We start from the raw sequence: 22,344 nt of genomic DNA on the forward strand, positions 1-22,344 counted from the left end.
CCTGACCCACCCGAATTAACACCCCTAGAATTACCACCCTGATAAATAGTATCAACAAGTAAAATGGAGCCAAGACTATATAAACAAATGGATTTGCTATTGGAAGCCAAGACATGGAGAAGATAGCTCTTCGCATTCCACCGTATGAAGAAAGACAAGATGGAATATTAGTTTTTAAATCAATTTTAGAAGATGTCTTGCCATATTATGGGGGTATGGAACACCGAGAGATGAATATGAAAAATGAATCAAGAGAAGAAAATGGACAAAACTTCAAGCCGAACTCTGTGAAGGAAATATGGAGACCATGATCTCAATGATTTTGGTTATGGCCAAAAATATCTTGGATGATATTGGAAAATGCAAAAACTCCATAGAGTTTTAGAATGAATCATGGGAATCTTAAGCAAGAGAAATAAATCCAAAAAGTGAAAGTGCAAGAAAAAACTAAAGAAGAGGAAGAAATTCAAGCTCCATTCATTAAGGTAATCAATGAGGATAGAAGACCTTCATTGCAAGATTCAAGTGGAGAACCTTCATCCTCTTCAAGGAATAAGGATGACTCAAAGTCATTGGAAGAAGTGATACGGAAGATAATCCTTCAAGCTCCTCAGTTCAAGTCTAAGGAGCATATTATATATGTACTTTGGATGCAATGAGAGGAGGACATTCCAAAAATAAATGTTGACTAGCCGAGGAGATAAAGGTAAAAAAACATAAGCTTGGTGAATTAAATTATTTTACTAATCCAAGTGGTAGGAAGAAGAAAACAAAGAACAAAGATCACATTATTTGTTTCACATGCTATGCAAGACACCAGGTCACTACTACATAAGTGCCTAAAGGAGGTAGTGAAGAAGAAAAAGACCATAAAATAATAGAGACAAGTTGGAAGCTCAAATCAAGGGGAGGTCTAAAGGTAAAACCAAACTATCAATGTCAAATCCTAATTTGAAAGGTACCGATGCATAATTCATATGTTCAATTGTCTAACCATAACTTTGATTTTACGTATCATGATTATATTTTACCTAAAATTAGGGCAATAGATAAAAACTAGGAAAATAACCCAAGAAGGATAGACACATGTTTAGGTCCAAGAACATGCAAGGAAAGCATGAGAATTCAACATTAAGGAGTTCAGAGTTAGAAAATCTAGCCTTATGGTCAAGGCAAGACTTCTAGAATGGATCCTTTAGAGGCTTACAAATTGGTCTAAGGACTTAAAAGTATCATAGGTTCAGTTTGGGGTACAAACTATTATCATCAAGGGCCAACATATCATTATGTGTTAGGGTAGCATTGATTATAGTACAAGTGAGCCATCTAAGTTTGGAAATGTTGGGAATGCATTTGAACTTAGAAGGGTGACTCGAGAGGCTACCTTTAGTAGGTGCTTTTTGAACCCTATTAGGACTAATAGATTTTGGATCCCAAAGAAAGGATGTTTGGCATATTAAAGGATTCTAGGGTGTGCTAATAGATTTTGGAATGAATGAAAAGCTTTATGCTTGATGATTGGCACCTTAGAGTAGTTTTCAAGCAAGAGAACATTAGAGTTATGTGTAAATAGCATGAAATGGATTTAATTATATTTGATGTCAAATAAATTAATGCATGGGGGCATTTCAGTATGTATTTGGCATATAAGTTAAATGGGGTCAAAACTATGACTTAAGAAAATTTAAACCTTTTAGCTAGTTTTGAGAATGTATCAAGCTTGAGAAATGTGGCATTTTTGGTAAAAAAATCTATTTTCCCATCTAGATATAGGTGAAACAAACCTCTCTGCAAAGAATTGGAATTTTTTAAGTTTCTACATCAGTAACTAATCGACTCACTTTGAATTCAGTCGTCTAGTGCCTGATAGGCAATCAACTAGAATAGTGCAGAATGTTTAGAACAGGAATATTCTAATATGGTTGATCATGATAACTTGGATATTCATGTTATAATCCATATGGGGACTTTGAATAATTGGTGATCATTTTAGATGTATTAAGCCGTAAAAAGGAGATTATTGGTGCATCTTTTTTATGTGTTAAGGGAGAAAAAAAGAAAAGGTTTAAGTTGGGAATCTTATTCTCCTCTTCCTGGCTCTAGGATATTAGGTTAGATGTTAGGGGAGCCTAAGTTTGTTTGTGCAAAGAGTTTAAATTAGGTGTTGCATTTGTATTTGGTATGCGTGTTAAATTCTGCAGGAGCTTGGCAAAACACACATGGAACTTGTAAATTCTGCGGGAGCTTGGCAAAACACACATGGAACTTGTGGAGATTGTAACTCAATGAGATCAAGTGTGGAACTTGGTGCGACTAAGACAACACGTTGAATGGCTTAGAGGTTCGATGGAATTCCAAAAAGGCTGTATGAGGCATCCGAGGAACCACAAGATGAGAAGCATTGAAGGGTGTTAGAGAAACTCATGGAGATTGACTTAGCATGATGAAATTGGTTGGCTCGGTGACTCGAGGTCCGCTAGAGATTGAAAAAGGAAAGTTGAGGCATCTGAGGGACTGCAAGATGAGGAGCATCGAGGTGCAACATTAATGGTAGTCCAAAAAAGGAAAATTAGATAGTGGAAGAGCGGAGAATGGCACGTGGAACAAGTTGTAGGCTTGGTGTACAAGGGACTTGAGAACCTAACATAGATGATTTTGATGATGAAGTCAAGCGCGGTAAGTTGTGAGAGTTGAGAGACATGAATCCTCAAGAGAGGGTAGATCTCAGCTTAGGTGAAGACTCGATCAAAATGATAGTAGTAGTGTAGGAGTTAGCCTTGAGGTGATTCTAGTCGATTAGTGAGTTGAGTTCACCAAGGAGTCGACTCAGATTTGATGGCTCACAAACAATATTTTTTTAATCGGAGCTCAGTCGACTAATTGAATTTAGTTGATTGTCAAATTGAGTTCATGTAAGTGATTGTGAGTTTCACTCGACTAATTATGGGTTCCAGTTGACTAGTAAACTAAATCGAAATAGGATTGATGGCCCGTGAACAAAATGCTTCAACAAAGCCAGTGGTCATTGATATGACAAAATTGGGTTGCAATGGTCGGATGACCTAGTGTCTACAAGAGATTAGACAATTAATGGTGAAATCTAGTCTATTGAGGTAGTCGTTGATAAATTGCAGGCTAAAGCAATTGAGAACAATCAACTAATGGTGGATCCAGTAGACTAATTGGCAGCAATAGAAAATCAGAACAATAAGTGAAATTGAAGAAGATTGAAGGCTATAAAAGGACCAAGAGGAGCATTTGAAGACTAGCAAAATACTAATTGTTTAAATCTTTTGTGCCTTTCTCTTGTACTCTTAGCATAATCTTCTATGCATTGCTCTATTGTAAAGTTTGCTGCTGTAAAAGGTTTCTCTACCTCTGAAAGTTATCCGCAATAAGAAAAAGATAATAGGCTTTCAAAAGTGACTCACTAATGAATTAAAGGCTGTGGAGAAGGAATAAGGGTTCTGAACCATGTTTGTCGTCTTGTTAGTGTTAGTATCAATTGACTTGCTTTCTTTATCGATTCCGCTAAGTTTTATCTATGTGTGCATCCTTGCTATTGCATTAGCAAGAGTATAAGTTTATATTTGCTGGAGAATTGTAATTCACCCCTCTCCAGTAGATTCCTTAACGGTCCGAACAACACTACAATTTCATGATCATTACGCCTATCACATTTAGCAAGATAATTTGGATTTACACCGAAGGTGATCCCTTGATTCAGCCAACTTTGTGTGTAGAGCCTAAGTATACATGCCAAATGACAAAGATTAATGAAAAAGAGCTGTATTCATGTAAAAATGGCTACACTTAAGAGGTGGTAAATTTTATTCACCTTATTTCTTGTCCAACCTTGTTCCTTCATTTCATTAGGGGTTACTATCACTATTGTTACTCTATGTCATCTCAACTATTGCAATTGGAATTTTGTCTTTCATTGGTTTGTTGTGAACTTATTATTCCATAACTATATTTATGAGATATTGTGAACTGTCACAGTATGAATCATATGAATTGTTGAGATTCTTACTGACTTTTTATTGTGTATCACCATCTATGTTTGCCAATGATACTATGCGAGGACAAACTATAAGCATTGCCTAGCATCTTGTCAACATGGTCCTATAACTAGGTGTGCCAATAGAATTGTCTGCAACCAAGAGGAGCTCACTCAGAGCATCACCCTAACCATAGTTCACCGAGCATTATTTGAACTATTGGGTGAAAATTTGGTTTTTCAACACAGAAGTACTCACTAACTGGAATTGGAATACAAATAAGTTGCAACTTCAAGCTATATAAAGTAAGATCATTCAAAAAAAAAAAAAAACAGACAATTGTTGAGAGATAATATAAGGGAACATATATATATATATATATATAACTCACCAGACAAAATTCCAGAAATTACTTCGAAAGTAAAATTTTTGCTCACATCCAGGGGCTCTGTACAATTAGCAGAAGGCCATAGATCAGGATAACCAGAACCCCTGCATGGAATAGTCAAAACCTATCACTAGCCAATACATACAAACTAACAGACAACTTTACATGCTTATAACTTATGCATAACATACAACATGCAATGAACGCTAGATTAGAGTTCAAGCATATAATGCTTCCCATTCAAAAGTCGTTTACTAGACACAAATTAGAAATTTAATTATGGTTAAATTCAGTCAATTTAGTTGTGACATGAATTTAAACTTCTTGTTTTAAACATATTATGTCAATATGATTAAAAAACTAGGTTCATTTTAGAATAATTGATTAGTGAGCTGCATTCTATTTAATCCCAACCTTCTCACTTAGATGATGTACACCTGATATCTCAGTAAACGGTAGTTTGCTATGAAAGGTGCTTTCAAGGCTTCAAACCAACAAAAAATAATTCCGGCCAAGTTAAGATTTCAGTACTGGTACCAATTTTGGATCTATAGGACAGAATTTTATGGTATCTATGTCAAGGTATACAAATACATTACAAAACAACCTTGGTAGGGCTGTGTAATCCTAATTTATTTACTCTCTTAGTGTATTACCTTATTTTTCTTGCAAGAGAAGGCATTTGTACCATTGTTGGAAATTAATCTCTCTGCGTTGTTGATTAACCTATTAACCTATATAGTGACACATGCATATAATATTCCTTCAGTTGACTTTATCATCTATTATTTCACCAACATAGAATGTTTTTAGTAACCCAACTAACATTGATTTCGACTATTTAAAGGCAACTTGAATAGCTATATATCACTAATAGGAGTAGGTCAAAACAACATGATTATGCTTTACTGTGTAGGACCAGTTCTAGATTTCTTGACATTGATAATTGTATATTATTATGGAAAAATTCATGTGATTTTCTAAAGAAAACTAGTTATTGAAAATGTCTGATAGAACATCAATGATGTTTTTCTTGTTTTTGGTGTTATTTTAAATTATGAAATGTGTATGTTTTTTTGGATCATTCTTGGGGCAATTGGTTCTCAAGTTGATCTTACCTAATGCAATTCAAGACATGCCTATAATACCCAATGCCAATCACATGAGGTCAGTTTCTACCCCATACAAGTGAGGTGATGTCTGTGTTGACTTTTATTTTGGACCCATAAAAATAACTGCCACTTAACATGCTATCAAAGCTATCTCTTCATCGTGTCATTGCTACTAATAATCAACTAAATCTCTACGCGCCAACAGCCCTCCAATCCACTTCTACAAATCTTCCAATGTCATTCAACCTAAAACCAACTACGAATGTGTCATTTTGTGGAGTTATCCAACTTTTGCATGTCACCCTACCAAGTTCCCCATCTTTGAAACACTAGGTGTCGTTCGCACCATCCTTAGAGCATTGACAACCCTTCCAGCTTTTACAAACCATTCCAATTTTTGTGTGCATGTCGTCAATCGTGTCTCATTTCTTCACGCTGACGTTGTTGGGTTCATGTGAGTGTCGACCCACCAATGATTGTTTTCTCACCCTTTTGGAGAACACGCTAACTTGCATGCACCATCATGCAATTAATGTCAACGTGCCGCTACCAATGTCTGCCATCATGCAATCAACTAGCCATATGTTTCTTTCTATGCTACCACTAGCCCAGTTTCGACAAGACTAACCCTACTATGTACAATAGAGGCAATTAGAGCCCATCCCAGCCATGAATCCAGCATTTTGGTTTTCTTTTGTTTGGGCTAGCCTAATTTCTTCTTTTGTGAACAACAATACACGTTTCAGCATGTCAGAGTCCTCTACAACTATTTCAATGCCTCTTGTGGGGATTGTTCCACTATGTTAAGGCATGGAATCATCATGATGGGAAAATTCAATGAAGGAATTGTACTTAGTCATAGTAATTCGAGTATGGTTTTGAAGGTCAAAGCCAACTAGAGCACCTTACTACTTGAGTTGTCGAGATCCCTAAGTCCACTCGCTCTTCGTGGGAGTGGATGGATGCCCAATTACTGGCTATTCTATGGAAGTTGATTGACCCAAGTCTTATAAGCATCTTGAACTTTTGTTTTTCCTATAATAAGATGTGAATATAGGTGAGGATTCTTTATATGGGTGGGATCTATGAGCATATAATGCCATTAGTAATCTATTTAAGTTACATCGGGATGACAAGAGGATGACCACTCATAGGTCACTTCTAGAGATATCCATCTGATCACTTTAAATGCTCGAAAATGTGGGATCACTTAGATTGACTACTTACCATCATGGTTCACATTATTCGCTATGAATTAGAGTTTATGAAATCTTAGATCCTAGGTATTTTTCCAATTCCTCCTTTATTCAATGTGCATATGTGAATATAACGTGTCTCAACTATTACTCCCTCTTTTGATCCTGCAATAGATAAATATGCCTTGATAGTTTATTCACCTCTTACAGAATCATAGGGTAGTCATGGTGGCCAATGATGAGGTAGAGGTGGTCGTCCACGAGGATAGAAGAGACCTAAGTGTACTACTGTGGCAGGCTTAAGCATGTCAGGTTCTCTAAAATTACATTTTCTGTTGAGGAATACTCTTAACTTCTATAACTCCAGGTGACTATCAGTGCATCATCTCAGCTAGTTACCTCATTGGTCTAAGGAGGTCCCTCTACTAATAATCTATTGCATACATCTACATCGTCCACTTCAAACCTAGACCGAGCAACTTCTAAGCACGCTTCTAGTAACACATTGTTTTCACTAGTCTCATGCTCTCTGGGTCTGAATAATGTCGATATAACCAGTAAAGCACACTCATTAGTTAAGGATATTGGTCATTTATCTTCTATATTCTCGAGTTTCTATTCAACTTATTTTCTATTAGTGGAATTATCAGATCTCTGAATTTTTAAGTCTCCTTTCCTTATGAGCGTCCATAAATGTACCTCTGAACCTTTTTCTTTGGTGCATTCGGATGTCTAAGGCCCAAGTCATGTCAACTATACTTTTAAAGTTCAAATCCTTTATACCCTTCATCATTGACTATTTTAGAATAACATGATGTTTTCTACTTAAAGATAGTTCTGAACTTTTTTCTTTTATTAACATCTCGATCAAGACTAATTCTCTAATAGCTTTTAGTCATTTTTATCTTTCCATGGCATTCTCCATCAATCTTCATACGACAAATTACTGAACCACGTAGTCAAAGTTGCCAAATACCCAAATCACATAGGGAAGTTTCAAAATTACCAAATCATGTACCCAATTTTGTTTTTGGCCCCTCCGCATTCGCTCACGCCTACCCCAATCAATTGCTACAATATAGCAATCGATTTGGACAGTATTAATCAACACTATAATGTCTGGAATCGATTGCTACACTAAAAAAATTTTATTCGTGTTCAGACGAACACATAAGACCCGATTTCATATCATTTTGAGCTCTCTAGGTCCATTAGTAAATTTTGGCCGAAACAATCGATCAAGCCAACTTGTCTAACTTGTCACTTGTCCTAGACAATTTGACAACTTTTAAGTTTGTCATGCATGACCCTCCTGCTATGACCAATTAATCCACCCGGACCGATTGATTGGCCAACTCACCGCTGATCGGCCTAGCCAACTTGACCACTGCTCTTGAACCCCTACTTGAGTTGACCAAATCAGACCAACAAGCATTAATAACCCATATAAACCATTGCCTGATCAGATTGGATCGATCAGCTAACCAACCCTCTCAAACAAACCAAATCATCAGGTTCACTTAAATTGTTAGGCTCACCTAGACTAACAAGCCCAACTGGATAGACACACTTAGACTAATTTCCCAAGTCTAACCAACCAACGTATCTGGCTACACCAACCTAGCTCATCTAGCTTGTCCAATTCAACTAGTAACTAGGCTTACCTAGACCAATAGACACACTCAAATCCACCAACACCCAAACAACCTGTGTCCAAATTGGCTAAACCACTTAGTCCAACTATCTTATCCTACATGATCTACCAATCAATCTGAATTAATAGACTTTATAGATGAGGGAAGCGAGTGGAGGAAGAATAAGGCTTTAATGATAGATTGAAGGGCTTGTGGGTGCGAAAGGAAAATGACTTCTGCTCATTTTCAAAGAAAGTCATTTTCCTCAAATGATGTTTTTGGCCAAAAGAAAGTTTTCCATTGACTAAAAGAAATTTCCCATTGACCATATTTTCTATTGCAGCAGACACTAAAAATTTAGAAAATATTTCCTACAAAACAAACACACTTTGAAGATTTAAATAATCACAAGTACTTTATGAGGATGTATAAGTTGTTCGCTCAAGCAAAAATATCTACATTTTATAATACAATTATATACTTAATATATGCTTGAAGGGCTTAACGTGTTAGGGGCTAAACTAGTAGATATTCCCATAGATCCTACAAGGGGAATCACCGAGTGACCTTAGAAAATTTAGAAGCTTGATAGGATCATAGGAAAATTGAATTATCTTAAAGTCACAAAAATGACATTTTATTTATTGTTAGTATGATCCATCGATTTCTAGAGACTTCATGTTATGACCATTAAGTAGCATTTATGAGGAATCTACATTCCTTGAAAACTACGCCAAGAAAAGCTAGTTATTTTGTGATGAGATTGTGAGATACTCCAATGCAAATTGGGCAAGTTCCCGTACAAACACACAATCTACATTTGCTTATTATGTCTTATTATGGGATAACCTTATTCTCAAAAACCAAATCATGGCCTTAGTAACATTAGTGACAATTAAGTTGCAACACATATAACCTCAAATCATATCAAAGTATTTGATAAGAGCATAAGAAATTGATTGTCACTTTATTAGAGAGAAAGTGAAAACAAATGAAATCATCATCACTTTTGTTAATTCCAACAATAAGTCACAGCAGGTAGGTCTATTGACTAAATTGCTGAGGTCTATAGTAGCATATGTTTATTACAAGTTGGGTTTCTATGAATCAATTTGAGGGTGGAGTATTTTGAACCCATATGTAATTGTGTAAACAATAGGTGTAGGGTGTGTTTATATCATTACTAACATTGTATCTAGAATATTTAATATAGAGAGAACAACTTGATTTTGATGCACTTCCTTGTTGGAAAAGTATGTATGGGGTGATACCACCAAACTGTAATGGTTTAAAAAATCCTAAACACCACACTGCTATGACTCGTATAACTTGAAAACTCATGCTAAGGATTGAAATTATAAAATCTGTACTACGTATTAAGATCACAAATCACAAGTTATAATATTGGATGCTCAAGTAGTACACATACCAGGATTCAGCGTGCCCAGGGACATCAACTTCAGCCATAATGTGGATTCCTGAAAGGGGAAAATGAGTCATTTCTATATCCTTAACTACAAGTTCAATTGTGCAAGCACATATTGTCAACAAATAACAATAATAAAATAAATAATATATGCCATTCCTAGCTTGCAGAGAGAATGAATAAGTATCAAGAAGTTTAAATTGGAAAATGGCAAAAGCAAAGCAAGCATACCTCTTTTCTTTGCAAAGCTTTCAACCACAATATTTGCACGCAGGAAGTGAGAAAAAAAATATATCAGTATAAAAGCTAAGGAAACAAAATATGGGATTGAAAGTAAATGATAATAAGAATACGAGAAACAATGTTCGCCTAGAAGAACAATATGCAAAAAAGTTTCATGAGTATGTATTGGCAAAAAAATATTCTTGCAATCTAATAGGAAGTAACAAAAAATTAGCTATGATCCAATAGTAATCTGAATCCATATTCATTGATATGTCACTTACTTCTGGCATCTCCTATATATCTTACTTTTAATCTATCCTGGTATGACTCGAGCTGAATGTTATATGGAGCTGAATGTTGGGCTATGACTCGAGCACATGAGCAGAAGATGAGAGTTGCAGAGATGAGGATGTTAAGGTGGATGTGTGGACATACGAGGATGGACAAAATAAGAAATGAGAGCATTAGAGAGAAAGTAGGAGTTGCATCTATTGAGGAAAAACTCAGAGAGACACGTTTAAGATAGACGACCAATAAATGCTCCAGTTAGGCGATGTGAAACTATGATAAACATGCATATAAAACGAGGAAGAGGAAGACCAAAAAAGACTTGGTTAGCAACAATAAAACAAGATAAAATTTATTTAAATATAGATGATGATATAATAGGAGATAGAGCTCAATGGCGTAAAAGGATTCATACAGCCGACCCCACTTAGTGGGAAAAGGCTTGGTTGTTGTTGTTGTTGTTGTAATCTATCCATCTTTGCGATCTATAGTGACTATCCATATTTTAGAATCATCTTGTGGAATTCTTGCACTACTTTCATGTTATAAACTTTGGTCAAAGGAAAATATTGTATTGCATATGCCAGAAAGGGATAATAATATGTACATTAAGGATTCAATATAGAAATCCTAATCACAAAATATTAATGTGGGACAAAATCTACTACACCAATAATCATATTACTCAACTCCTCTAACACTTCCCTTTAAGATGAAGCATAGATACTAGTTACCAATTTGTTACATGAACTAGAAAAGTTAATCCAAACTTTAAGATACAACCATAATGAAATGAAAACATAACTTAAGGAGTTAAAAGAACACATACTAATAACCACTTCAACCTCAAGATTTTGAACCTTGATTTAACCTTTTGTTGAAGTAACAAATTGAGACAATTATATTCTCCAAGTCTTCCTGGGAGATGGATAACACAGTTGACTCTTTGCTAGAATTAGCAAACTGAGAACAAAATATCCATATAGAATAGAGTTGATTTCCAAAGGATAACAACAGATTAAGAGATAAAGAAAGATAGAAGACACTGTAGGAAGGTACAGAGACAAGAACAGCTTAGTAAAGGGATGGAAATATATTGGACGAAATTAGTAAGGAAAGAGAGATATTCATCTTCCCAAAAGAGAGCGTATTCAAAACAATATATAATGGAAAGAAACACGAAGAGTTCAGCAAAAGTACATGAGAGGAACCTCGCTAATAACATTGGGATGGTCTAGATAGAACTTCAACTTGGGTTATAAGATCTCCTTGGACAGGCTAACTATCAATAAGGCAGATGACTTGGTCTTCAATATCTGGTGGATCTAGTGAGTGACTGAAATGCATTTGCCTTGTCGTGCAAGAGCAAAAAGAGGTTACATGGTGGAGGGCTAGCATAGTAAAGAAAAAAAACTATGCAGAAAGAATTTGAAGAGAGTCACTTGATGGTAAAAGGATCAACTAAAAATGTTAGATCTCCTCTCCTTATATAACTTGGAATTTCCTTGGAAGGCAGAACCAAATCTACATTTTTAAAAATAATTATACATATTTAAAATTAATTAGACCTTCTACAAAGTTGTGCAACATAAAAATTAGTAATATTAAAATTATTTAACTATGAAGGATAACCAAGATAGTCTTCGTAATAGTATTATAAGAATTGTTTTTACGCCACTAGTCAAATAAGATTTTTATTTATTAGTATAATGTTACCTATGGTTTAAAATTTCAACCCGTGCCAGAGTTTTGATCTTGGAACGGAATGATACGGTCTCAGTATCTGTGTTGTGCCAATACAATTTCAGAATTTTATTTAATTTTTAAATATGTGTATATTAATTTTATTAATATTTTATTATTAAATATGCTCACTATTGATGTTATATTTTGAGTTGTTATGTTTATATTTCAATATTTTCTTATAAGATCATACTTATTAAATTTTTATAAATATTATTTAAAAAATTAAGCAATTCTCAAAATTCAAAATTAAATTTAAAATTATAAAATTATTTGAAAATCTCAAAGATAATTATAAAATCATTTGAAAATCTTAAATTATTTTTTAATATATTTGTAAATTTTTAATTTTTAAAAATTTATTTGAAATATTTAAGTACTATATTTTGAAAAAAAAAATTATTTTAAATTCACATTCAATCTTCAAAATATATATTAAAAATTTTAATTATTTTAAATTCACATTCAAATTTTCAATATATATTAAAAATTTAAATTATTTTATTAATTTTAAAATTATTTAAAATTTTAAAAATAATTTTTAATATTTTATAAATATTATTAATAATATATTATATTTATTTATATAATAATAAGCAGTTTATTTATAATAAAAAATATCTAAAAATAACCTTCAAAAATCATGACAACAGCCATGAGCTACGATCCCATAGAGGGCATTGCGCCGTCCATGGTTCGTCGCACCCTCTGCGCCCTTGCAAAGAACAACCGTGAAGTAACAACACCCTCGACGATCTCATGGCGACCTCGCGGGGTTGCCTTGAGGTCGCGACAACCTCGCGGTTGCGGTGCCAGTGTACAATGGATCCTTCTCGGGACCCGCATAGCGGGAGCTTCATGCACCGGACTACCCTTTTTTAAAAGAAGGGGAGTCTTGGCACAACGGTAAAGTTGTTGCTTTGTGACTAAAAGGTCACAGGTTCGAATCCTAGAAACAACCTCTTGCAAAAAGCAAGGTAAGGCTGAGTACAATGGATCCTTCCTCGGGACCCCGTATAGCGGGAGTTTCGTGCACCGGACTGCCCTTTTTTTTATTTAAAAAGCTAAGAGATGAAATAAAATTATTTGAAAATCTTAAATTAATTTTTGAATGTATTTATAGATTTAAGATATTTAAGAATTATATTTTGAAAAAAATAGATTATTTTAAATTCATATTAAATTTTCAATATATATTAAAAAATTAATTATTTTATTAATTTTTAAAATTATTTAAAAAGTCAAATAATTTTTAATATTTTATAACTATTATTAATAATATATTATATTTATTTATATAATAAAAAATATCTTTATAAAAAATAAAATAACTTTAAACAAAATATCACAGAAACAATCGCGAGTTGTGACTCAATGGAGGTCGTCGAAGGTTACAACACCCTCCATGTCCTAAGGAGGTCGTTGCATGGTCGCAGCACCCTTAACAAGTGACCTCGGGCACAAAGTGTTGATGCAGGCAAAATGTTGGGCAGCACCAGATAATCAAACTCACGTTTTGATACCCAAGTGTTGAATGTGCTGACAGAGAAAGACCTCATGAGGACCAGACACTAGGCAGCAAAGTCCTAATGGGTCAGGAGAATTGGGCACTAACTAAGAAGGTCTTAGTGGATCAGGAGCACCAAACACTAGGCAAACTAGATAGGTTGATAAACTGAACATCTAATTGAACACACTTGATGGGTTAGCAAGACCAGACATCAAGTAGGGGAAACCTTGATGGGTTGATCAAAAAGGAAGATCGGATGTTTGGCATAAAGGTAAAAACGGAAAGTCCTAGAGAAATCCTTATGAGAAGAAGACAGTGAGAACGTGTCCCAATCTTGGAACAAATCTTAGGCATTGATCTGACTAAAAAACCAACCTGAATTTCGAAGCCAAAACAGTTGCTTAACTGTCATCATTAGAACATGCATAAAATTATAAATTGGGTTAGTTTAACTTTATTTTGCATAATTACTATACTTGTTGGACTAACTTTGTTTTTGTAAGAAACAAAAGTTTCAGTCAACTAAATAGTACTTTCGGATGACTAGATAGTTCAAGCGACCGGGCGATTCGAGTGACCGAACAAGAAGGTTTGGTAGACTAAGTACTTGAGATAAGATCGAACGGATATGATCCGACTTCAAAAGTGACTAATAAATCGGGCGACTAGACAAGCAGATGAGCAGGATGCGATCAAACCCTAGAAAGGAAGTTCGGGATCAGTGGAGCATTTTGGAGGATCAGGCGACCGAAAAAGCAGATCGGATCGAAGCAGTAAGGAAAGCTAGGGATTGGTCGACCGTTCCAGGCGATTGGTCAACCATTCCAGGCGATTAGTCGACCGAAAAAAGCAAAATTCAAGTGTTGATTTGGCGCAATCCAATCTGGATTAGTCGACCAGAAATGGTGTCCAGTCGATTGATAACCTCTGATAAAAGAAGCTCGATGGTAGAGGCTAAAAATAAACATTCATTCAATTCTTTCATTCATCTCTTCATTCGAGCAAGTTCTGCCCGTTTACACGTCGATTCTCTCTGATAATGCCGAAGTTCTACATTTAAAAGTTGTTAGTAACATTTTCATTTGTATTGCTTCTCATTTATAATAGAGGTATAGTAAAGTGTTACTATACTGCTTCAATTGTGAGAGGTTTCTTCGTCTCCGAAAGATTTTTCGGAAGTAGAAAATTAGAGGTTGCATATTCGGAAAATGATCCAATGAATCATAGGCCTTACAGTAGCAATCTTGTAGACTGTGAACCAAGAAAACAATGTATCTCTTATGTATTATTTTTATTCCGTTGCATTCTGATTAGTTTTGAAAAAGAAGAAGAAAGTTTTAAATGAGTGATATTCCCCCCTCCATCACACTCCTCGATCCTACATGGAGGGTCACGACACCTCCGTGCCCCCAACAAAGGGTCATCACGCCCCTTGCCACCCCCGCCACCCCAGAGAGGGCAACCGCGGAGTCACGACACCCTCTGCACTTGCAATGACCTCGTGAGGTTGCGCGATGACGCACCGATAGTGTCGGTCCCATGCTAGACAAGTAAATTTCATCAGTTTCGAGCGATATGACACAATATTTCAAACCATGATATGTGGAGTCTGCCAAATTGCGAACCAGGTCACTCAACCAATCAATCACATCAAGTAGTCCTGGGTGTTATTATTCATCCCTTCTTAGTACATGTTTCATCCAAAGTAATTATCATTATAGGATAACTTATAATGTGACTAGAGTTGTTGAATGTATCTAAATCAGATAGAAAGTTAGGAACAAACATAACAATATAAAGGCTAGACCACTGAAATTAGGATAGTAGGAACATAACATGACGGTTTCTATGAGTGTGTACCCTGCATGGACATAAGGATGGAATAAATGCAAAAAAGATTAGTTATAAAGTTTAATTTCCTCAAATCATAATGGTCTAAGTGAAAGAAATGTGATCCTAAAAAAGCTGAGAAGTTTTTATCAAATTTAGTAACATCCCATCTGATCTCATCCCTTGAAATTTCATGAATCGTAGATGTCATGTAACCAGTATACAATGAATTTAATAAAAAAATACCACTGCCACTCAGAAACATGAACAACATGCTGCACGTCGGGAAACTAACTACATATTTTTTTCAGAAAAAGAAATAGATAAAATTTAGGACGAGACCAACAAGCAAATGCAGTGTTCCATATTAGACAACAACTTTGTGTCGTGAACCCATTAGATAAGAACTAATTTGATGAACCAGATTCAACAAAGAATCAAGTGGATGCTTATTCCAGCTATTTTGAAGAGAAAGAAAAGGAGAAACCCCACCAAGCTGATGAAGGATTTGATAACAAGACCTTTGCAAGCACTACAAAGGATCATACTAACTAAATCGGAAGCTTTGTGCTTATTCCCGCTATTAGCATTGATGGAATCATGGAACCATATTCACAGCCAATATTGCAATTAGTGGACATATGCAGATCATAGTAACTTACTCAACAACTTCATAAGCATCTTCAATTGTGTATCGCTCCAACTTTGAGTAAGAACCTTTCCACAAATTTGGATATGAAGGTACCTCTAAAGGGAATGATTCTTCATCTAAAATGTGCCAATGAAGAACATTCTACTGAATGCCATTCTCAGTGTTAGAAATTACAATATATGATACAGAAATGTTCAAATGAATGAATAAGTGAAATAGAAGCCATAAATTTCTAAAATGAATGTTCCTTACAAGTTTAGCATAGGACATAGCATCAATCACTTGCTTAATCACATTCACAGGTAAGTAATGCCGTGAGGTGTCTACCACATTGATATATGAAGAAAACATCAGTATTGACATGGGAAGTATGAAAATTGAGCTTCGCAAAGTTGAATAGATACATAACCTCCTTACCGATTAGAAGCCCTCGGAAGTTAAATCGAGGTTCGTCTTTGATGGACCATGGCGCTTTCTGAATTTCAACACTTTTATTTTCGTAGTTGGGTATGCATAATTGACTGAAAGTCTAGATTGAATTAGTTTAATCAGCAAGAATCTTAGTCATTTTCACGTATCTGGATAAAACAGAACGTGAACTTTCATGAAAAAACTTCCGGTTCTTGCAAAAGAGCAGATGAAGAGCATGGTTTTCTGTTGGTTGATATGAATGGAAATGTTAGGCAATTTGTAACATGAAAAATATGAGTTCACCGGTTCAATAGCATAAAAACTGAGATAACACCAAGCATATTTTAAACATTCAAGCACTCATTACAAATAAATGTTTTGGAGAGAAGGAAAACCTTGCCATGAATGAAATGTAACAGGTGTAGACTTGCAATACAATTATGCTATCCTAGAAAACACGAAATGATTTGCAATCAACAAACAAATAGGTATTCAGAGAATAAAATAAATTGTTATTCGGTGAGCTAAATTGTGACTATAACCAAAATATAGATGAAGACGTATATATTAAGGAAATTTGTTGTTATGAATTATGATAGAAAATTGATTCTTGGAACTCTTACTCTCCCTCTCTCAACCTTCTCTCTCTTCTTCTCTTCTCATCCAACTCTCCTCTTCAAACTCCATACCAATATATGTCAAAAGACACTAGTTGAATCAACAGCGTGAAAGTGTGAGGGATGAAGGAAGACTACAAAAATTCTACTAAACACAATTAAAAAATATAAAATGACTTTGAACAGAAACGGTGGGATCCATATAATATACCCTAATGGCTTGGAAATTGGACATGATTTTTCATCTTAATTCAAGTATGTTCTATGCCATATATATTGCCAATAGTTTGCAGCAAAGAGCTGATTGACACTTCTAGGGGCTCTATGAGAGAGGGAAGTTCTAAGAGGATTTAGGAAATAGGAAGGGTTGTACAGGAACATTTTTTAACACTTCGGGAATTCCAAAATGTTGTTTGTCCAAGATGTGTATGCCACATGATGGCATAGGATTGAAGTTTCAAATTCCATGAGCTTGTATACCAGAACCAGTAAATATGTACTAAGTTGATGTTTATATGTGTATATGATTGTCAAAAGACTCAATTTTTTCCTTTATCCTCAACACCATCAATGAGCGTGAGTTTGCACTATACAGATGCTCATACATATTTTGGACTATCAATCTGGTGTGAAAAAAAGTTATTCCTCTTGTATCCTTTATTTATCCTTTTACATCATGTTACATTCAGGAAACAACATTTAGTGTATTAAAATAGTGAATGCTGATGTGCCTTAATAGACAAGTAGCCTTATTACTTCAGAGCATCCATCATTTCAGCACTGTTCAAGTGACCTAAAAGGCCAAAGAGTACCACTAATACTTAGACTTACCATTTATACCTTATGAAAGCATGTCAGACTCAAACACTTGACACTTGAATCTGATATTCTAAGTGGACACTTGATACTGTTGTTCATGTACCAAAAATTTTAGAAGCTATTGTGTAGAATACTTAGATCCACATATTATTGACTTGGCATATGCATAGAAAAAAAATTGCATGCTTAGCTACACATTATTAGACCTCAACATGCATAGGACAGGTGGACAAAAAAAAAATGATGATGGTGAATGTTTGCCTCAGACAAAAGCACCCAGGAAACTAGTGGTATTCATGCTCTCTTCGATGATTAAGTGACTAGGGCAAAAGAAAAGTTCTAGATTAAAGAAAATTATGTTCTATTTTTGATAAAATGTAAAAAATAAGTTATTGTACTCAACAAACTAGAGTGTTACAACTTTTGTTGTATTTACTCTACAAATTTAGCTCGAGTTTCCAATACCTAGATGCAGAAAGTTGAAAATGGCATGCATTGGTTAGGACTAACAAGATCAAGGGTCTGTTATTGTCTGTATTATTTGATATATTATCATATATTCTCAATGAAGGCATTAGTAACACTAAGAAGAGTTAAAATATATCAATAAAGGTTAAATAAGAGGACCACAGCATACAAAAGTTGTCAATATATTGAAGCTTTAACTAAGTTGACTAGCATCTCAACAATACCTCTAAGCCTCGCAGAGCCCCGTAAATAGTATTAGCCTGCAAAGATATGAAACATTTAACAATTATAGCAAGCTGGAGAAAAAAAGTCAATTTCAAAAATATAAAGAACTTCATCAATTATGGAAGAAAGATCACAGTAATCTTTTGATATGCATGATTATCAGCTCACTAAAGAGTAGTTAGAGTAGACAAACAAAATATTTGATGAAATGCAACTCTTCGAGTGCATGATTGTAACAAACAAAAGAGAGAACTATATGAAAGAGATGAGGCTTAAGGAATCATCAGTACATTTATGGTATAGCTTTGGCATGGTGTTGTGCCGACTCTTGACACACACTAAATCATATGCCTAGATGAATTTAGATGGGTTTTACTCATTTTAATACTCTTTCAGTTTATTTTCTTTCCAGAGAGATATTATAGCAATTAGATAGTGAATTGAATTAAAGTTTTGTTATATTGTATTGATACATGACACGCTTCGGCATGTGTTAAAAATTGATGACATAAATTTAGATGGGCTTCCTTCACTTAGATTTTCTACTTCTAATAAGACTATATCAATTATATAGTGGACTTAAAAAATAAATACTGATTTTTTATTCACATGTTGAGATGAATACTTATAAGCTTACTCCTATAATTTATTCAATTTAAATTGTTTAATTTGAAATATAAGATAATACAATTAAATAATCAGTTGAATTAGAAATTTAGAAAAAAAAATAGATAAAAAGAACAAAGAGTACTTGAATTCATCTTAACAGATGACGATGTCGGCCAAAATATGTACCAAGTGTCAATGCGGCATAATATTTCATCGCACGGTTGACATGGGTGGCACACAAGTAAGGTAGTCAAGATCCAGATACTACTTAGCAACCAAAAGAGGTTCATAAGTTCATATCGTAAAATTAGGGCATGGGATCATGAGATCCTATAATTTAATTAATTTTTAAAACTATATTTGGGATGCATATTTGGCAAAAACAAAGATACATTCAATCTTTATATAGCAAATAACAACTTCTATAAATAAATATATGATGTATGATAATGGCAATAACTAAAAAGGATACCTGTAATGAGTTAAAGGGAATTTATATTGTCTCTAGTTAAGGTTGTTAGGAACAAAATTCTACATATGAACGGTAAGCAAAATAGGAACGGGTCATAGATTTGTAAATTCTTACCCAATTTAAATCCCACTAGGGATATAGATTGTTTAGGTTAGTTTGGATGACAGGATAATAAGATCCTAAGGTTTGGTTTGCAATCTTGACAACCGTGGCTACAAGGATTTTATCTTGCCATTGAACTAACTGCATACAAGGATAAATAATATATAGATTTTTGACATTGCTTCCAATTAAAATTGATGGGAAAATATAGAAAAATGGTGTTATTTATATGAATTTCATTAATTTAATTTCATCATACTCCCTAAATAAACATTGTGATAAGTTGTAGAGAAGAAAAGAATATTTATTAATTAGATTGATATGATAAAGGACATCATAATGCACCTATGTAGTACTAAAGCTACTGGGAGTGTGACATTTGATCTTCTTGTAACTGTAGGTTATATAAAGGGCCAACTTTAGTAGTGTGGATCCTCTGGACTGCACTTTCTGATCCAAAGGATGGACCAATTCATACAGGTGGGGTCCATAGAACCCCACCTATGAGCGGCCCCTAGTCCAGGAGCGGGCGGTCGCGGTCCAGAGGATCCCGCCTACAACTTTAGTCCCTATTCTCTTATATTAGTACTAGATGAGCACGCTAATCATATTAAAAGCAAACCTGTTTGTGGTGTCATTATGTGTAGACAATATTGTGTTAGTTAATGAGATTTTACTAGATTAAATTAGAAACCTGAATATGGAGAAAAATGATGCATATAAGAAATGTGATTTCAATAATAAGAAAAGAAATGAAACAATTAGATGAATATGGAATAGCACATTCTGCTGTTTAGGAGGATTTCAAAGTGGTGGTAGCATAGTGACTGCTTATGGTAGCCTATTGCATATGCATTATACATAAGTTTAAGAAAAATTGTTTGGTTCATTGAGATGTATTTAAAATCAACTAAAGTGACTTAAAACCTTAAAGGACACTATTAAATAGTTTATTACTTGTAAGTGCTACCTTAAATATTTATTTGCAAGTTTAAATATTTTTAATCAAGTTTTAAAATATCACTCTACTTCGGAGTTCAGTATTCTGCTGGAATGGTTTTGTTTTGGTACCATACCAAGCCAGCACTTGACAAGTTTTGGCATGTTTAAAAGCATTCCAAGATCAACTGATGTTTAATAAATAATCTTCTTCCAGTTAACTTCCTTACCTCCAAATATAATCCAATAGCAACTAGAAATTTAATAAAATTAAAAGTTTGGAGTAACAAATTTTACTCATTCTGACCATCTTGACTAAATGATTGTAGCATCCTAATTGGATTAAATCCATAAATCTCTAAGGTTACAAAATGCTCCCAGAATTAATTTCTCCATTTATTCATAAACATCTAATACCTTTATTAATCACCGGAACTCACAAAATTAAAATCGAAAACTTAAAGTACAACATATGTGTAATTACACACAATACTAGATCTAGTTAACATATGTGCATCTAGTATCTTCCCAAAAACTTAGTTCTTTATGTTAGTAAAAATTCATACATATGAAAAGGTAAAACTGTCCTGTGATGAAGTTGGCAAAGAGTGAGGTTGAAAATATTGTGTCATGTCATGTTGAAGAGTCGTGATTAGGAATCCCAGTTTGCTTTTCCAGAGGAGAAACTTTAGTTGACTACTTTTATTCAATTATGTGTTACAACTAATAAGATGTTCGATTATCCTGTATGTCATGATTTATACAAGATTACCAAGCTCATAAATTAACCAGCGCTATCAACAAAACCAGAGACAATGTTTGACTTTTTATATCAATTTCGTTGAAAAGAATAAAATCTTACTAGCATTATACAGTGCATTATGACAATGAGCATTAAGATTATTTACTTTCGAAATGGTGATTGAATTAAGCATTGTACTTCGCTTAACCACACTAATAACCCTACTCAGAATAAATCAGTATGGAGTTTTTGAAAAAAAAAAATACTGTGGACTATGAATGCAGTTCTACCGTTGGAGACAGCATGACATAAAGCATTATCATTACCTCGATCGTAGCTCCTTTAACAACTGAAAGCCCATCTCCTCTACCCACGTATAGCATATAGCTCTCATCGACACCGAATTGAAGCTGCTTACAAACAGATCAATCCCATCCACCAAAACAACGAAATAAATAAACAAAACAACCAACAAACAATTGCAGAACCAACCAACCCCCACCGTATCATTAGTTGAAGAAACGATCACCGTCATCTTCGCGACATCGTACTCTGCGGAGCTCCGGCGAGCGGACCTCTCCCAGTGCGTAAAAATCAGATCTTTATACCTCTCGAACGCATCAGATACGATTTCTAAGTAGTCTCCGGGTACCTGGAGGTCGAGCGATAGGTCAGGATCCACGCAGAGGATACCATCGCCGTGGTTGAATTGCTTGGGAAGGGGCCAGAGGTAGACAGGGGAATCGTTAGTGGAGGGGATCCAGTGGCGACGAGGGATGCTCCGGCGAGGGATGCTCCGGCCATGGGAGGGCGGGGTGAGGAGGGAGAGTAATAGGAGGAGGAGGAAACAAACGGCCTCGGAAGGCATGACGGCGGAGGAACGCGAGACGGCGGAGGATGATGGAATTGGTGTGCCTTGGTGGCGGTGGACTTGG

The 22,344-nt window shown here is 34.9% G+C and overlaps 1 protein-coding gene across 2 annotated transcripts in view; it reads right to left on the bottom strand.

Moving 5' to 3' along the window:
• The window catches only part of LOC122006959 (beta-hexosaminidase 1-like), a 51,516-nt gene extending 29,172 nt beyond the window's left edge, over positions 1–22,344 (bottom strand). For both annotated transcript variants that reach the window (XM_042562666.1, XM_042562665.1), the window contains exons 1-9: positions 21,912–22,344; positions 21,736–21,819; positions 18,545–18,580; positions 16,423–16,534; positions 16,258–16,328; positions 16,016–16,146; positions 9,989–10,005; positions 9,761–9,809; positions 4,393–4,493 (exon numbers count right to left, since the gene is read on the bottom strand). In XM_042562666.1, the coding sequence (XP_042418600.1) occupies positions 4,393–4,493; positions 9,761–9,809; positions 9,989–10,005; positions 16,016–16,146; positions 16,258–16,328; positions 16,423–16,534; positions 18,545–18,580; positions 21,736–21,819; positions 21,912–22,277 (967 nt within the window). In that variant the 5' untranslated portion in view covers positions 22,278–22,344. The remainder of the gene's footprint in view (positions 1–4,392; positions 4,494–9,760; positions 9,810–9,988; positions 10,006–16,015; positions 16,147–16,257; positions 16,329–16,422; positions 16,535–18,544; positions 18,581–21,735; positions 21,820–21,911) is intronic.

Source organism: Zingiber officinale, chromosome 7B (genome assembly GCF_018446385.1).
Source record: "Zingiber officinale cultivar Zhangliang chromosome 7B, Zo_v1.1, whole genome shotgun sequence".
Classification (NCBI taxonomy): Eukaryota; Viridiplantae; Streptophyta; class Magnoliopsida; order Zingiberales; family Zingiberaceae; genus Zingiber; species Zingiber officinale.